This window comes from Hyalella azteca, unplaced genomic scaffold (genome assembly GCF_000764305.2).
Source record: "Hyalella azteca isolate HAZT.00-mixed unplaced genomic scaffold, Hazt_2.0.2 contig6157, whole genome shotgun sequence".
Classification (NCBI taxonomy): Eukaryota; Metazoa; Arthropoda; class Malacostraca; order Amphipoda; family Hyalellidae; genus Hyalella; species Hyalella azteca.
This window is the reverse complement of record NW_025936325.1, coordinates 787-17640: the sequence shown is the minus strand read 5'-3', so window position 1 is coordinate 17640 and position 16854 is coordinate 787. Positions and strand designations below refer to the sequence as shown.

General features: G+C 41.7%; 1 protein-coding gene across 1 annotated transcript; it reads right to left on the bottom strand.

Moving 5' to 3' along the window:
* Positions 1–1078: 1078 nt before the first annotated feature.
* LOC108674949 lies at positions 1079–8753 on the bottom strand (the record flags this gene model as incomplete). The annotated part of the gene is given in 10 exon segments (XM_018162938.2): positions 1079–1202; positions 1648–1819; positions 2370–3207; positions 4582–4768; positions 6094–6224; positions 6325–6502; positions 6622–6766; positions 7505–7621; positions 8130–8338; positions 8628–8753. Coding segments are annotated over 10 exon segments (2118 nt in total), but the record flags the coding sequence as incomplete, so codon positions are not given.
* Between the last annotated feature and the right edge of the window lie 8101 nt (positions 8754–16854).

Genomic DNA, 16854 nt, shown 5'->3' with positions numbered 1-16854 from the left:
AACATGTTGGTAAGGTAAACAAAAAATAAATGTAAAACAGCATTTTGGATTTTCAATGCTCATTCACTTAACATTCCTAGAAATATTAAATAATTAAATACGAGATGTGGTCTCCTCGGGACTTTTTTGGTATACTTGTTCCCATAGAGTTAAAATTGAAGTAGGAAAGTGTGACAATTTTATTAATGCCAATTTCTTATTAATGCGACACCACCGAAGAGCAGAGCGCGTGACAGCGGGAAGTGTCCTAAATCAATGCACGGGTTAATTATGGATAAGGAGGATATCTACATCATTGCATCTATGGATATCTACATCATTGCATCTATGGATATCTACATCATTGCACGGTCCCAGTTGACAGCAGGGAACTGGACAAGAGGGCGTCCAGACATCGTTTCACTGTCCCGGCAGACAGCAGGGAACGAGACAAGGGGGCGTCCAGACATCGTTTCACTGTCCCGGCAGACAGCAGGGAACGAGACGGGGAAGGGTGCCATATATTATTTCACTGTCCCAGCAGACAGCAGGGAACGGGGCAGGGAGGTATATCACACATCATTTAACCTGTCTCTTATACACATCTAGATGTGTATAAGAGACAGCACCTGATCTGATGATCCCGTCATACCGAACCCTATCATATTAAACCTATGTTCACCGAATTCCTTCATCCCGAATCTAGTTCAAAATTTTTAAACTTCAGAATCATTTGAAGAGCGTCATACACAAAGACGCAAAAATTTTTAAACTTCATANCTGTCTCTTATACACATCTAGATGTGTATAAGAGACAGCTTATGAACAGTACGCTGATAAGTTATAGGTTACACAACATATATATAGGTTATATATTGTGGAACAGTACGGATATTGTCTCCAGAAACAATAAGTAAATACTGATAGCGAAAAATAAATAAAATAAATGGAACAAGTATAAAAAAGATGGAGCAATGGAGAGCAGCGAAGAATTGGTACAGCTATTCGAGCGTATTTTGTTCGAGATACATCACATACACCCCAAACTCACAAATAATTAGAGTTCTTTACGTAAGTGACTTAAGCAGGGCGTATATACCTGAAGCTGTGCGTTGTGCTGCAGCAGCTGACTTAGCAACTCTTCTTCATTATCGCTATCAGCGGCAGCCGTCACGCCGCTCTCGCTCTCACCCTCACTCTCACTGCTATCGTACGAGTACGTTCTGTATACAACACAATAGTACATTAGAAACTACACCATCATAGCACATTAGGCTACATTTACACATTAGGATAGGAATGTAAATACTCGCTGATGAAATATTACAAATGTACAACTTGTTAGTACATTAAGAATGTATGTGCAGCCTAATAGCACATTAGAAATGCATACCGGGACAGTACATCAGGAATGTGCACCCTCATAGTACAAGATTCGAGCAATCCGTAGCAGAGTGTTGTACTATGAGCAAGACTCGCCTGTATCCGTAGAGGGTGTGGAGGTAAGCAAGACTCGCCTGTATCCGTAGAGGGTGTGGAGGTAAGAAAGACTCGCCTGTATCCATAGAGGGTGTGGAGGTAAGCAAGACTCGCCTGTATCCGTAGAGGGTTGCAGGTAAGCAAGACTCGCCTGTATCCATAGAGGGTGTGGAGGTAAGCAAGACTCGCCTGTATCCGTAGAGGGTGTGCAGCTCTAGAATCTCTTCCTTAAGGCGACATATCTCTGCCGTCTCAGCATGCAGCTTGCGCGAGAGGTCGTGGTTCATAGCAAGCAATTCGGCGTGGTAAGCAAGAAGCTGAGCCTCCTCGCGAACCAGCGCCACCAGTTCTTCGTCTACACCTGATGGTGGAGTGGACACACTCCGTCAACTCTGCGTTCACATACATAAGTGGAGAGAAGCTGTTCACACTATACCAGCTAAACCTAACAACCGTGACCAGCTCGCTACGCCAGCTCTGGACCAGCACTTGATGTGTAACACATCGAACCCAGTTTTGAGTTCACAAGCAACTCACATTCTTAACCAAAATCACCTCAGTTGCAAGCCACGCGATGCTAACATGATTGTAGACTTGGGATTTCTCAAAACGTGCGCTACTTATGTAGCCGAAAGTCGGTTTGCCGTGAAGACAGTCAAACCGACTTAAAGGAGTCTATCATTTGAATTTTAGACTCAATCTTAGAATTTCTGCCATAGGATTTAATTTAAATCATGTTCTTGTTAATATAAATAACTGTGCTTCATTTCAACCCAGCTTCGTACTCCAGCATCCGCAGCACACACAGAAACTGAGGGAGAAGCACAAACCGTGCACGATCATGCGTCCTTTTTAAACTTTAGTCAAATTAATTAAGAAAAACGTAACATTTCGTTATATACATAACTTACACACAGACTGGAGGGGATATGTTGCTGTAGAATCACTTAATTGGTCAGTGTGTCTCAGGGCACAGGTAGCAATCTCTGGTAATAACACAGAGCTGGCATCCTCTGACAACACCACAGAGCTGGTAACATCTGGCAACTCGACCGAGCTGGCGACCTCTGGCAACTGGACTAAGCTGGCGGTTTCCGTTAACACATCACCCGTGTTCCCGTCACCAAATGCTGGAGGTATGCAAATGTCAGCAGATATTTTCCCGCCAAATTCGGGAGGAGGAAGTGCAACAAAGTCCACACCTCCGTCGATGTCAATCACGGTCACATGGCCACTCCGCGATCCTGGTGAAATATCGTCACTGGGAAGCACAACAGGCAGCTGGACGCAAGGGCCATCACGGTCGTCTACAGCCCCAGAGATACCAACAGCCTCCGAGCCGCTCATAGATATTGCTTTTAAACTAGCGGCATCCAGAGGTTCAGGGCCGGTACCACCATCAACAACGGGGACGTTGTCTGACAAAGCCTTGACTCGCGAGACGGGTTTCGGCAACTTAGGTATGCGATGCTGCATTGTGTTATCTCGCGACTCTGTGGTGGCAGTGAGGCCGTTATCGTTATGGGCGGGTAGGTCGTGACCAGCTAGGGCGGGTAGATCGTTTCCAGTGCTAGTAGGTAGGCCGTTGTCAGCGAGGGCATTAAGGCTGTTGGAGGCAGTGCTGAGGATGCTTGTGCTGTTGTTGCTCGTGTTCTCAGAGACGCTCTCTCTTTGACTGTCTTCGGACGAGATGTCTTCACTTGGTGCACGCACTTCACACTCTTCACGTTGACACAGCTTCAACTTGCGCTGCTCACACGAAATGCATTGTAATGTACTAATCTTATTTCTTAAATGAAGTGAGAGTAACGAACGTGTACAAAATCTTGTCACTTATACCGTTATACGTTATGGATTCATGTCTAAGGGTTGTGCCTGGATTCCTGTAACGGTGGGGATTACTTTGGACATTGACTTTGAGATCAACCATTGACATCAGTAGGGTTAGAAATGATTATTTTTAATGCGGTAATTTACATAGTGAACAATTACATTGTCATACACTAGCATTATAGCTCGATCAACCCGCGGAACTATGACATTTGGATGAGATTTTCCATCAACATATTAGCTTTCGACCAGAAGCAAAATATAAACAAATAGCAATACGAATAGATAGGTGAAGGGTAAATAAATTGAATAACTGATCACATCAAAATGTAAGAACGAAGCTCAATACTTGCCATAAAAGACGAAACAACAGCTGAAACAAACACAACTAAGTTAACTTAGATTGTAAGCAACTTCCTCCATTGGCCTAAAGACTAAGATAAATTGTCTTTTCTCGATCCAACTTCTAGAATCAAAGAAACACTTGTAATACGGCTCAAAAAATTTCGGTCCACACCAGGTTCCATATAAGCTTAGTTTGCTGCGTATTGTACGAGTGAAGGACCGTAGTATCGAAAGTAGGCACGAAAAACAGTTCAGCTTATCAAGCAAAATCCACCAATCTCAGTAGACAGACAGACAGACGGACATGGCGAGCACAATAGTGCATTTTTTCCATAAATGAGAAAATGCGCTAAAAAGCAATACGAATAGATACGTGAGGGGTAGAAAAATTGAATAAGTGATCACATCAAATGTAAGAAAGAAGCTCAATGCTTGCGTTAAAAGACGAAACAGCAGCTGAAACAAACACAACAACACAACTAAGTTAACTTAAGTAGATTGCAAGCAACTTCCTCCATTGGCCTAAAGATCAAGCACAAATTGTCTTTTTTCGATCCAACTTCTAGAATCATTGGTCCACACCAGGTTCCATATAAGCTTAGTTTGCTGCGTATTGTACGAGTGAAGGACCGTAGAATCAAAAGTAAGCACGAAAAACAGTTCCGCGTATCAAGCAAAATCCACCAATCTCAGATTAGAAATTGGCCGCTACGTGTAATTAGCCCGCTACTAGCAACCAGCACCTTACGTGTACTTAGCCTGCTGCGTGTACTTGGCCTGCTGCGTGTACTTAGCCTGCAGCGTGTACTCAGCCCGCTGAGTGTACTCAGCCCGCTGAGTGTACTCAGCCCGCTGAGTGTACTTAGGCCACAACGTCTACTTAGCCTGCTACGTGTACTTATCCAGCAACGTGTACTTAAGCAAGATATGACAGTATAGTAATATTACCTTGAGCAGAGTATGTATGCGCTGGGTCTCCCAGAGCTGCTCCTGCACGACGGTGTTGTGGGGCGAGGCGGCGAGCAGCTTGTGGAGGTGCGCCAGCGCAGCGTCCTGCCGCCGCAGCTCCTCTCGAACTTCCGTGGCTCCCAGCAGCCCTTCTACGGCGCTGCTCGTCCTCACTGGGGGCCGGTACCTGGGCGGGGTCATTCATTTACTGGGGCATTCTTTACTGGGTCATTCTTTACTGGATCATTCTTTACTGGGCCATTCATTACTGGGTCATTCTTCACTGGGTCATTCTTTACTGGGTCATTCTTTATTGGGTCATTCATTTACTGGGTCATTCTTTACTGGGTCATTCATTTATTGGGGCATTCATTTACTGGGTCATTCTTTACTGGGTCATTCATTCACTGGGTCATCCGTCGCATTAATTTTCAAGTTCATTTCAGCTGCACCGGCATTTTTAACCGAATTTTACCTGCATTTTTTCAAACATAAAATTTGTATTGATTGTAAAACAAAAATGCCAAAGAAAGTACCATACTTCACTTGCAGGCTCACATCAAGCAAAAATTNGTCATTCTTTACTGGGTCATTCTTTACTGGGTCATTCTTTACTGGGTCATTCTTTACTGGGTCATTCTTTACTGGGTCATTCTTTACTGGGTCATTCCTTACTGGGACATTCTTTACTGGGGAATTCATTCACTGGGTCATTCTTTACTGGGTCATTCAATTTCATTCACTGGGTTATCCGTCGCATTCATTCTCAGGTTCATTTCACCTGAACCGGCATTTTTAACAGAATCCGGACTGCATTTTTGCAAACATAAAATTTGTATTGATTGTAAAACAAAAATGCGAAAGAAAGTACGATAGGTACTTCACTTTTCAGGCTCACATCAAGAAAAATTTACTGCAACTCCTAAATAAAGGCTAACAAGAATTTCTCAACAACTTCGTAATAGCGAGTTGGTTTACAGAAATTGGCAAAATATTTATGCTCTTGACGCCATTCGTTTTAATTTATTTGAGTCACTTTACATGCATTGATTATAACTAGTAGCGGTAGACGGGAAGGATTAATATACGAGTTATGTCTCGATTATAACTGAACATTGAACATCAGTATCATTTATAGTGAATTAATTTTCGTCAGTAGATTAGATATAAATAGGTTAATCAGTAGTGAAGTTCATAGACAGTGGAAATTCTCCAGATAGTTGAGAGTATTCGCGATGATCTCTCAAGAGATTACCTCAGATCACAAACCCACAAGAATTATGGCAGATCCTGTAGAGTGATGGGGCATGAAGCGATGCGTGATAGTGAGTTGACTGATGACTTATGTGTTGATTGATGCCTTGTGATGTGCAGAGTGATTATTATTATTTGTGATGTTTTGAGAATGGCCTACGATGTGCAGACTGATGATTCATGAACTGTACAGGAATTAATTGTGATAGGTTAAGTGGCGATTCCTGTTACGTGACAAGTGATACAAGTTTGCCTGACCTCACAATGTGCACATCCCCGAAGAGATAAGCGTGGTTCTGGAAGAACACGTTGAGCACACGATGAGAGATGCGCATGGTAGGAGACAAGACAATGCAGACGTTCTGGTAGTTCATCTTAGTGACAGCCTCCTGCCAACATGATAAGGTATAAGACAATGCAGACGTTCTGGTAGTTCATCTTAGTGACAGCCTCTTGCCAACATGATAAGGTATAAGACCAACTACCCACATTCTCGATGACGTGTCCCATGTGGGCCAGCATGTGGCCCACCAGGTGGGCGTTGGGTGTGGGCAGGCGATGCAGAAGTTGCCGGATCGCATCCGCGCGGTCCCGCCAGCCCGGGATCTGCGACGCGTCCTCGAAATGCGACGTCATGTCAGCTGTCAGCACGGGCTCTGGCAGCTCCCTGGCACACAAACATGTCAGCCGTCAGCACGGGCTCTGGCAGAGCTAATTTATAATAGTGTTACTCATGCATACAAACACAGCCTCCCCTGTCGAGTGAGGCTGGGGAAGATGGTGTACCTGAGGAACTGCTTCAGCAAGGAGGCCACCACATGGGGGTCGTGGCCGCTCAAGGAGACGGGGGCGGCAGAGTTGAAGCAGCGTCGCAGGTGCTGTACTTTACTCTTGACGCCGCTTAGGCGGTAGATGCCTTCACACTGTAGACCTGTGAATCATACCAGCCTTAGCACCACACTGCACAATTTCTTTTATTTTCTATAGGTACAATAGATAGCACATGATGCTTGGCATGTGATAATAGAATGTTAATGAATACCACTTGGCAAGAAATTAGATATTTTTTTATGTGTCAAGACACACAGAGCACACAATTTGTACCTAGAAATTCAATGCTAACAAAATTAGCAGTAAAACAATATTTCTGAGTGATGAAAAAGCAAGCTACTTATTTTTCAAATTTCAATTCTCCCATGCTTGGGGAAGAAGAAAAATCAAAACAAGAGAGTGTAATATATGCATCCCAAAGCATTCTGTTGGAGCATCACTTTGAGCTGAGGTGATGCAGGAAATATGATATAAGTCAACATGGTTAAAAGTACACAGACATTCTGTATGATTAAAAGCATCATCACATGGACTGAAGTTCCATGTTTTCAAGACATATAAAGCTACTAGACATGGTCATGCACACACTAAAGTGAAAATTAGTATAGGTTGGCAGAATTTCTTCTTTCAAGCAGGTTTCATTGAAGACCAGAGAATTTTGACATTGAAGACATTGAATCGGTAACCTGATTTTCGATTTGCCAGTTCAAACTAAAAATATTGTTCGATATATTGAAAAAACTAATAAGAAAATTGCAAATAAAACAAATTCTCTGGTCTTCAATGAAACCTGCTTGAAACACTAAAGTGAGTGTATGTCTATGTTGACAGGACAAACCATGCTGCTCTATGTAGTCGATGCACTGGCGCACAACAAGGGGCAATCTGATGCCATCATGGGAAGGGCTGCGCTCGACTGCAGTGCTGAGAGGCACCCCAAACACCATGCATGCACCTGAGTCAATTATGAAATAAATAAAAAACATCATGATAAATCTAAGGGTTGATATTTATCTCATTTTTCTGAATATCATGAATAAACTCTATATATATCAATAATGAATATATTACATTTGTTATATGCACATATTTCATAGTTTATAATGGCAAAGCATAGACAAACTTAGGAGTACAAAATGATTTTTCAACCTTATTGGTGATCTTCAACTAGAACAAGTACGTAAATGGAAGAATAGCTGGCGGTAGGAATACCTACAACAAGAGATGATAAATCTAGGATTGAAAATTTTTAACAGATAGAAATTTGAAAATTTTACCATCTCAAAGCCATGATGGTGATCCACATGTAAAAATCAAATCCTTTTTTGCTATCTTCATTTCCTATTATTATAGTTTCATCCAGGAACACAAGTAGAAAAAATTTTTATTTTTAAACCCATGTACAAATACCATACAAGAAAACTCATGTGCCCCCATGAGCAGGTAATAGAACAATAACTTACTGTCTTCAACATAAGGTTCAACATGCTTCTTCTTCTCTTTCTTGCTTCGTTTCTTCTCCTCTTTGGCTCGTAACTTCTCCACTTTCTCCTTTTCTCTCTCCTTCTTTCTTTCTTCTTTTTCTTTCTTTTTATCTTCTCTGTCTTCTTTTTCCTTGTCTTTTTTGTGAAGAAACTTGAACGATTTTGCTTTCTTGGACTTGAATGGACTCCTATGAATAAAAACATAACAAGTTACACTATTTTTCAAGCAGTATCTTTTGTACATTTCACACTATGTATCAGGCACAAATATTGAATAGCAATGGTAAAGCCTTAAATTCATCTTTATTACAAGAATAATTTAAATGTTCATGAAATTTGCAATGTTCACAGGAAAAATTTTATTTAAACAATTATTTTATCTCTTATCTATAATACAAAAATGTACCAATTTTATACTAGTAATAGATTACATTAATGTACAATTCAAATTGATCTAAAGAACAAACTTTTCCTCACCTGGAATCAGATTCCATAGAAGTAATTTTGTTTGGAATTTGTAGAGTTTTTGAAGAATATCTAATCTGGATGCATATAAAAATGTATAAAATTCTCAAAATACTAAGAATACTCCATACATTTCAATAAAAATGTTTATATTGAAAACAGACTAACAAAAAAAATAACACTTAGCCTTGACAATAAATGCAAGCATGAATAAGAAGAGGCAGGGTGGATATCAAGTTTCTTCAAATGAATAAACAAATGAGAACAGAGACCATGAAATCAGATTGGTCCAAAAACTCTCCAATGTCATAACAGAAGAACTGTCCTCCTGTTCTGAATTCTCTTGGGTCCTGCAGTGGCTTCTTTTACATAACCAATACAAATACCAGATGAGCAGACAACCAATCAGAAAATTAGACTTGCTTCATATGATGTAGCTTTACTTGCGTTACAATTCCAATATTTGCTAATGCATGAAAAATAATTCTTGTTATCAATCAGGAATTCCATTTTTCCCAAATCTTGTACTGAACAGCATGAAAACTTCAAAAATAGGTTTTAAATATTAAAAATGTACATTTACTGAAAAGGTCTTGAGTAGGTAGAATACAAAGCATTGGCATTGTTAGAGGCCATTGGCATTGTTAGAGAGAGAATATGAAAGGCTGTATTCACATCACTTTCATATTCTCCCCTTGCACAAGCATGCTACTGACTAGATTAACCTTTGAACTTAAGTGCTTAATAAGCTTAGAGCCATTAAGGTTATGCCATAGATGGCAGGTGCCACAAGCCAGCAGCCACTACTCCAGCTACAGCTAGTAGTACCTATAGTCTTGAATGATGGAGACAACATCCCAGCATGCATCTTCCTAAGTCCTACTCATTTGCCTCAACTGTCCAACCAAACAAACCTTTCCAGACCTAACCTTTTTGGGTTAAGCAATGCAGCGAAGTGAAGAAGAGGAGCAACTCAGCCCCTGGGGCCCTGGGCAAGCAGGGGTCAACTGGCCAAGAAAAGGGAGACATTTGGTGCAGATATAGGGAGATCATCCAACATCCAGAGATGGGGCTGGTCCACCTAGACACATGAAAGTTTTTTCATAGTGGATGACAAGAGCTTGATCTTTACCACGTGAGTCAGTCACAATTGAGTCATGCAAAATGAAAGGTTAGGACCTACAGACAAATGGTAAGCAAAGGAGCTTGACTTTCTTCCACAATTAAGATATGGGAGTGTTTGATGTGGTTTTGCTACAGCAACTCATCCAGTCAAAATGTCCAATAAGTCCATGAGCTCTGTTTTGCTCTTTACACCTCCCATTTAGCAATCTTAACCTTGTCTTTACATCTCTTGAATGAAACTAGGTTGGTTGCTAGGTTCAAGTACCATGAGCCTGAATTCATTACCAAGCAGCAATCTGGTCTTGGTTTGGTCATGGGTTGGGTTGGGAGGCATTCAGCAAAAAGGGAAAATCAACTCCAGCTATTTTACAAGGGAGACAAGATTCCAAGGCATACATGCACACACTATTTCACCTTCTTCTCCTTTTTGCTGATGAGAAACATGAGTGACCATATGTTTTCCAGCAAGACAATGCTTTGATTCAAACTATAAAGATCAAAGTCAGCAAATAAGTGGTTCCAAGAGCAGAATATTACCCTGTTGCCTTGGCCAGTGCTTAGCTCTGACAGGCTGACCTCAACCCCACTGAAAAGTGAAAACCTATGGCCCTACGGGGCACCCGAGCATCATGGGGACTGGCAAGCCAGGCAAGGGATGTTTACCAAAATGAGCGCCAGTTCCACTGATCCAATCTGTGAGTGACCTGAGTACAGCTATCCTTTGTTTCTCAGTTCCTAACTTCCTGGGATGAAATTCCTCAATAGACTCTGGATTATTTGGTCAATTGTATGGGGAGAAGATGAACTGAGGTTATCAAGGCAAAAGGAGGTAAGAATCATAAGATTGCCTATAAAACAAGTGTATGGGATCCAAAAATGGAAAAACCTACCATGATCTCAACTCTTATAACCATTTCCACCTAGGTTCTCCTAAATTTTATCACTTTATTTTCTCATATATCTTGAAAAAAAATTTTTGTATAGGTACCATCAACCGGGGCTACTCGGGACGGGCGGGGTAACTCGGGAGAGTCCTCCAACACTGCGTAAAACTGTTTTAGTAGCAAAACTAATTGGAATATTGCAAAACTAAATATAGTGGCGTAAACATCAACATTTTTCCTATCTATGTAGTATAAAGGTAGTTCAAAAATACTACATTTATTGATAGAACTTTCAGTGACATGTGCTAAAATTGTGCTTGCGCAAAGTTTTAGCAAGATCATTTTGCATAATCATTACATTGTCTTGACATGTTTTCTTTTCGCTGTTTCATTTTAAGCGCATTTTCTCATTTATGAAAAAAATGCACTATTGTGCTTGTCATGTCCGTCTGTCCGTCCATCCCTCTGTCCATCTGTCTGTCCGTCCGTGACTTCATGTTTTCGTCAAAGAGAAAATGCACTCTCTGTCACTCACTGCAGTGAGTACTGAGTTCCATTTTTTGTATCTTTGGTGAGACAAAAATATGGCAATCTTTGGTGAGAGGCAATCATGAGATCTTTGGTGAGAGGCAATCATGACAATCTTTGGTGAGACACAATCATGACAATCTTTAGTGAGAGACAATAATGGCCATCTTTGGTGAGAGGCAATCATGACAATCTTTGGTGAGACACAATTATGACAATCTTTGGTGAGACACAATTATGACAATCTTTGGTGAGACACAATCATGGCAATCTTTGGTGAGACACAATCATGGTAATCTTTGATGAGAGACAATCATGGCAATCTTTGGTGAGAGAGAATTTCAAAACCAAAGATTGCCATGTTTTTGTCTCACCAAAGATACAAAAAATGGAACTCAGTACTCACTGCAGTGAGTGAGAGAGAGCGCATTTTCTTGTCAACAAAAACATGAAGTCACGGACAGATGGGCAGAAGGACGGACAGACAGATGGACATGGCGAGCACAATAGCGCATTTTTTCATAAATGAGAAAATGCGCTAAAAATAAAACAGCAAAAAGAAAACATGTCATGACAACATAATGATTATGCAAAATGATCTTACTAAAACTTTGCGCAAGCATGATTTAAGCACATGTCACTGAAAGTTCTATCAAACGCTTATGGCTACATCAATCTGTCTGATTTTTGGTGGAGAGATGGAGAAAAAGATAGGGAACAAATTCTGGCCTTTCAAATTTTTTTAACTCTTACATTTCAAGTTACAGCCATTCAAAGTTGAGTATCGTTTTTTTTTTGGACACCCTGTATAGAATTGTGCACCAGGCATCATAGAATGAAAATTAATTGACCTAAACTATGATTTATTTCTCCAAAATGTATGATGGTGATTTATTTCTCCAAAACGTATGATGGTTGTCACTAAAACATTCCTTTCTGTTTCAGGTATGTTTTTCATGATCTTAACCCAATTAAAATGGTGTGAAATTACAAGCCGTCCTGTAAGCTTACAGAAACAGAAAAAATGCTATAAGGCTGCTGATCTGAAGCTTGCAGTTGACAAGTTAGTTTAGTTTAGTGGCCAAATGTTTACTAGCAGGTTGTTGTAAATGCTCAATGGCATGTTCATGGATACGGTAATATTGCATCAATAATACGGTAATTATTGTACATGGTAATATCATATCAATAAAGGAAAAACAAGTAAAAATCACAGAAAAAGCCATTTATTCTACCTCTACATCATCTACAATGAAAGAGGACTTCAGAGTAGTGTTAGTATTCGATGAGTACACTCTGCATGTTTCAAATGTTTTAAAATGAAGTTTTATTCCAAGTGTCCCAACTAGCCCTGTTCGACGGGGCTACTCGGGACACTCTTTTTTTGCTTCTGGCACCTTACGAATAGCATATGGAATTTTTTTGGAGAAGCCATGTGATAGCCCTTGCAAAGAGCTTTGAAATGAGCCTAAACAAACTTGTTTATGAAAAGTTTCATCATAAGAAGTTATGAATGAGAAACGTTCAAATCGTCTCAAGTAGCCCCGGTTGATGGTATGTTGAACAGAGCAGGGGACAACACCACACCCTGTGGTACTCCAATTTGCACAGGCCTAGGCTCTGACAGTGCCGCTCCAACTCTCTGGTTGTACAATCTTCAAGATATTTCAAAAGCCAGACCAAGAGTTGCTCAGGGACCTCCAGTTCAATCAATTTAAATAGCAAGCCTTGATGCCAGACACTGTCAAAGGCTGCTTGGAGGTCCAGGTACACTACTAGACAGTAGTGGCGTTGCTTCACTGCTCCTCTTATTTCACTCTTCAACAAGGGCAGTGCATCTAGAGTGCAACGTCCTCTTTGAAATCCAAAATTTAAAGATGGTAACAGATTATTTCTTTTCTTTCAAGAAAATATTCAAGTCAACAAAGAACTTTGTGCTCCATTAATTTCCCTATGCAGGGAAGGAGGGTGATGGGGCAGTAACTATTTGGCAGGGTTGGGTCTTTCCCAGGCTTCAAAACTGGGCAAGTGATGCCTTGCTTCCAACTTTCTGGCACCGTTCAGGAGCTCCAGCATTTGTTAAATATATCCAAAAGTTCAAGTTTAACTATGGATGGCAGCTTTTTAAGAAATGCATTCATTACCTGGTCATGGCCTGGAGCAGTATTCCTCAGAGCCTGGATGGCCACATCCAGCTCATCTGGTGTGAAAGGCTCAGAGTCAAATCTGTGAGTTGTGATAAATGCGTGCTTGCTGCCCTGACAGCTGGGGGTGGAACTGGAGCATTGTAAATGGGAAACCAGAGCTGACTGAATGCAGATGCTTTCCCAAAATCATCTGACATGGGAATGTTTGAGAGAGGTGGACAAGGAAAGCTTTTGCCTTGTATGCTCCAAATCTTTGACCAAATTGCTTTTGTGGTAGTAGTGGCAGATGAAGTGCTAACAAATTGCTCCCAGCTAGCCTTCTGTTTTTGTATCTTTAGCCAGTGTACTCTGGCTTCGAGACATTTGAACTCAATAAGGTTGGATGGAGAGGGTGACCGCCAAAGTCTGGTTTTTGCTTGCCTTCTCTCTGAGACTGCCTCCGCACATTCGGCATCCCACCATGGTGTGGAGAATCATAAGTGACGAACCCCACTTGAGCACGGTGTGGCTCCAAGTGCTGCTGAGATTATGCGTTCTGTTAGCTGTGTGCAGATAGACTCAGCTGACTGCTCACTTTGATCCAGTGGATTGTTGTTGGCTAGAGTTGATATGAACTTGGCCCAGTCAGCTGAATATAATTTCCACCTTTGTGGTATCACTTCTGTGGCCCGGTCCACTGGTATGCCAACTGTACAGCAGACAGGAAAATGGTCACCACCAAGGTCTCTCTACTACTAGTCTACTTAGAGAAGAACAAGGGAGAAAATCAGGTGATAGAATAAAAAGGTCTAGGCAAGATGTGGAACCAGTTCTATTATCAATGTAAAGTTTGAAATGAGCAGTCATTTAAAATGCCCATGCTCAAAGTGTCCACAGCTGCCTCCAGTCACTTGCCTGTCTGGTTCTGGTGACCCCGCACATCCCACACTGGAGAGTGAGCATTAAAGTCACCTGTTATGATGCAGGGGGACCCAAGTTGCTCAAAGTATGTGAGGCACTCAGTTGGCAGGATACCATATTGGCTCTGGGATTATACAAATTTCCAATATTGATTGCACCCAGTGCTGACTGAATCCGCACTGCCTGGCACTCCAGCCTACCTGCCAGAAAAGGGTTCACTAACAATGAACTAGTAGACAAGTCACACCGCACCAGTATAGCCAAGCCTCCTCAGGGGGCCCCCTGCCTATGAGACCAATAACATCTATATCCCACAAATCACGGTTCTTTGTTCTTGAGCCAGGTCTCACAGAGACAAACCACATCTGGTTTCTGGGAGTAGAGAAAAATTTTGAATTCTGTCAATTTATTGAGCAAACCATGGCAATTGAATTGAATAACAACAAGGCATTGCTCCTTGAGTGGAGCACATCTAATATGACCAGAGAAATGTTTTGGAGGCATCATTTTTTAGAATTTTTAAGGCCTTGAATGTTGAACCCTACTTAGTGCTTTCCTGGTGGAGCTGCTGGCTCCCTGGTGACTCTTTCTTTGCTGCAATGCACTACGACGTTTGCTTTCGGGAGAGCTCTTTGAGGTTTGATTTTCTAGCTGGGTCACTGGGTGGCAGTCTGAATGACAGGACTCTGGGCAGTATGACTCAGTTCCAGTGGCAGAAATGCGTTTCCCTCATCATAAGAATCCACTGGCAACCACTCATTCAACAGATCATCTCCTATTGCCTGGCCAAAATTATTTCTTAATAAACTAACAAGGAGTAGAGAGCGTTCTTTGTGCTCCTCCTTTGCCCAGGGCGCAGAGGGTGGATGCAGCGTCACCAATATATGGGTTTTTAAGCCCTAAGCATCACCAGGTAATTTTAAGATGCGTCGCCAGGGAATTTTTAATGAAAGCCATTTATGCTAAGTAATGAAAAACTATTTACAAGCCATGAACTTATTTATAAGGTTGCATGCAGGTGTTACCCCATATAACTAATTTTACCCTAAAAACAGTCTGATTGTACAGCAAGTGTCAACTGAACATGTGATCATGCAGTCTGACTGCTCTAATGTGACCGCAACTACGTAATCGTAAGCTTGATGTTTACATTTTTCTGGCGGGAACTCATCGCATTATCGCAACTGATTTCCGGACAAGCTTCACTGCATCCTGATCCATCCAACATATCAGAAACCTTACTTTTTTTTAAATAGTTGGCTGAAGACTGACAAATACATTAAATGCAAGAATTTCAGTCTAAGACTAAAATATGTCGGCAAGATCTTCTGAAGGCGTAAATTCTGAAGGCGTAAATAAAGATCCTGCAATATTCGACCACTCTCTGCACAGTTGTGACCATGTTCAACTAGAAGGCTACATGTAGAAGTCGGCCAACCTTTGTTGAAAATTCGCGAAGTGCTACTGCAATCAAGTTCTCCATTCAGGCATAATTCATAGTGGCAAAGCAGAGAGTATTTTAGATGTTCCCTCAAGTTCATTTTTGAGTCCTATAAGTAGACCAGAAAAGTATCCTGGACCTGGGATACCAGCATCATCATACATAAGAAATTGGTTTAAATCTTGGGTAAATGAGGAAATTAAAAATGAACTGATTCTAAAAAATCTCTGGTTTGTCACTATGCCGGCATTCACTTTCAAATTTCAATTAATTCTTCCCTCAAGATGGCACGAAGGTGGGGAAGGCTGGAGGCTGCATTTGTCTTCAAAGTTTTATGTTGGCTTGTTTCACAGTTTGATGTGGAAATTATCTCCCTCTCAGGACTCAGCGGTCTCAACTCTCAACTTCTCAAGTGGTGGCAGAGATATGTCGGCTGATTCCAGATTTCCAGCCTTTTCCAGGCAATAAGAACCCTGGGCCTGGGACTGGGAGGAATGAACATCAACTATTAGTCTATCACCTTGGAGTGCACAAGATTTGTCTGATCCAAGGGACCAGCATGGGAATGGTATGATGTTTGAAGGCTATGTTTCTCGATGGGAGAAATTTTGCTGGCATTGGACTTTGAGAAGAGCGCCCAGTTCCAACTTCCAAGTTAGAGATAGATCACAGAATACAGATGCAAACTACACTGTCACCAAGTTCCTTCTTGGGTTTGTCCTCACCTTCATATCTGGATACCTGCCATAGAATGATAGGCAGAGTCCCCGAGGCCACAAGCCAACTTCACGGGATTTTGGAGAAATGAGCTAGCATTTTGCCCCACTGGTTTGATCAAAACAGTGAGTCCCTTGCCTTGAGTCCTCGACTAACGTAGGCCTGTCGGCTGTCTGCCCTGTCGCCGATTCTCAACATTGCAGAACATTCACAGCATTTTGTGCTTGTGGTCTCGATCTCGCAAGTCGCAACTCACTGCTACAACTCTGCTCAGTCTGCTGTGCTTAACCGCCCGGCCTCCTCGCTGATTCTGATCAGAAACTGGCGCACAGAGCTGGGATCGAACCGGCGCGCCGTGCCTCTCTTCACCAATCATGGTACTCTGAACTGTAACCACTGGGCCACCCTGCCAGTGTGGAATTCTAAAGGGATATTAAATTAACCAATAACCAGTACACATAGCATATTGGAAAGCAGGACCTGAAAGCTTGGAAAGG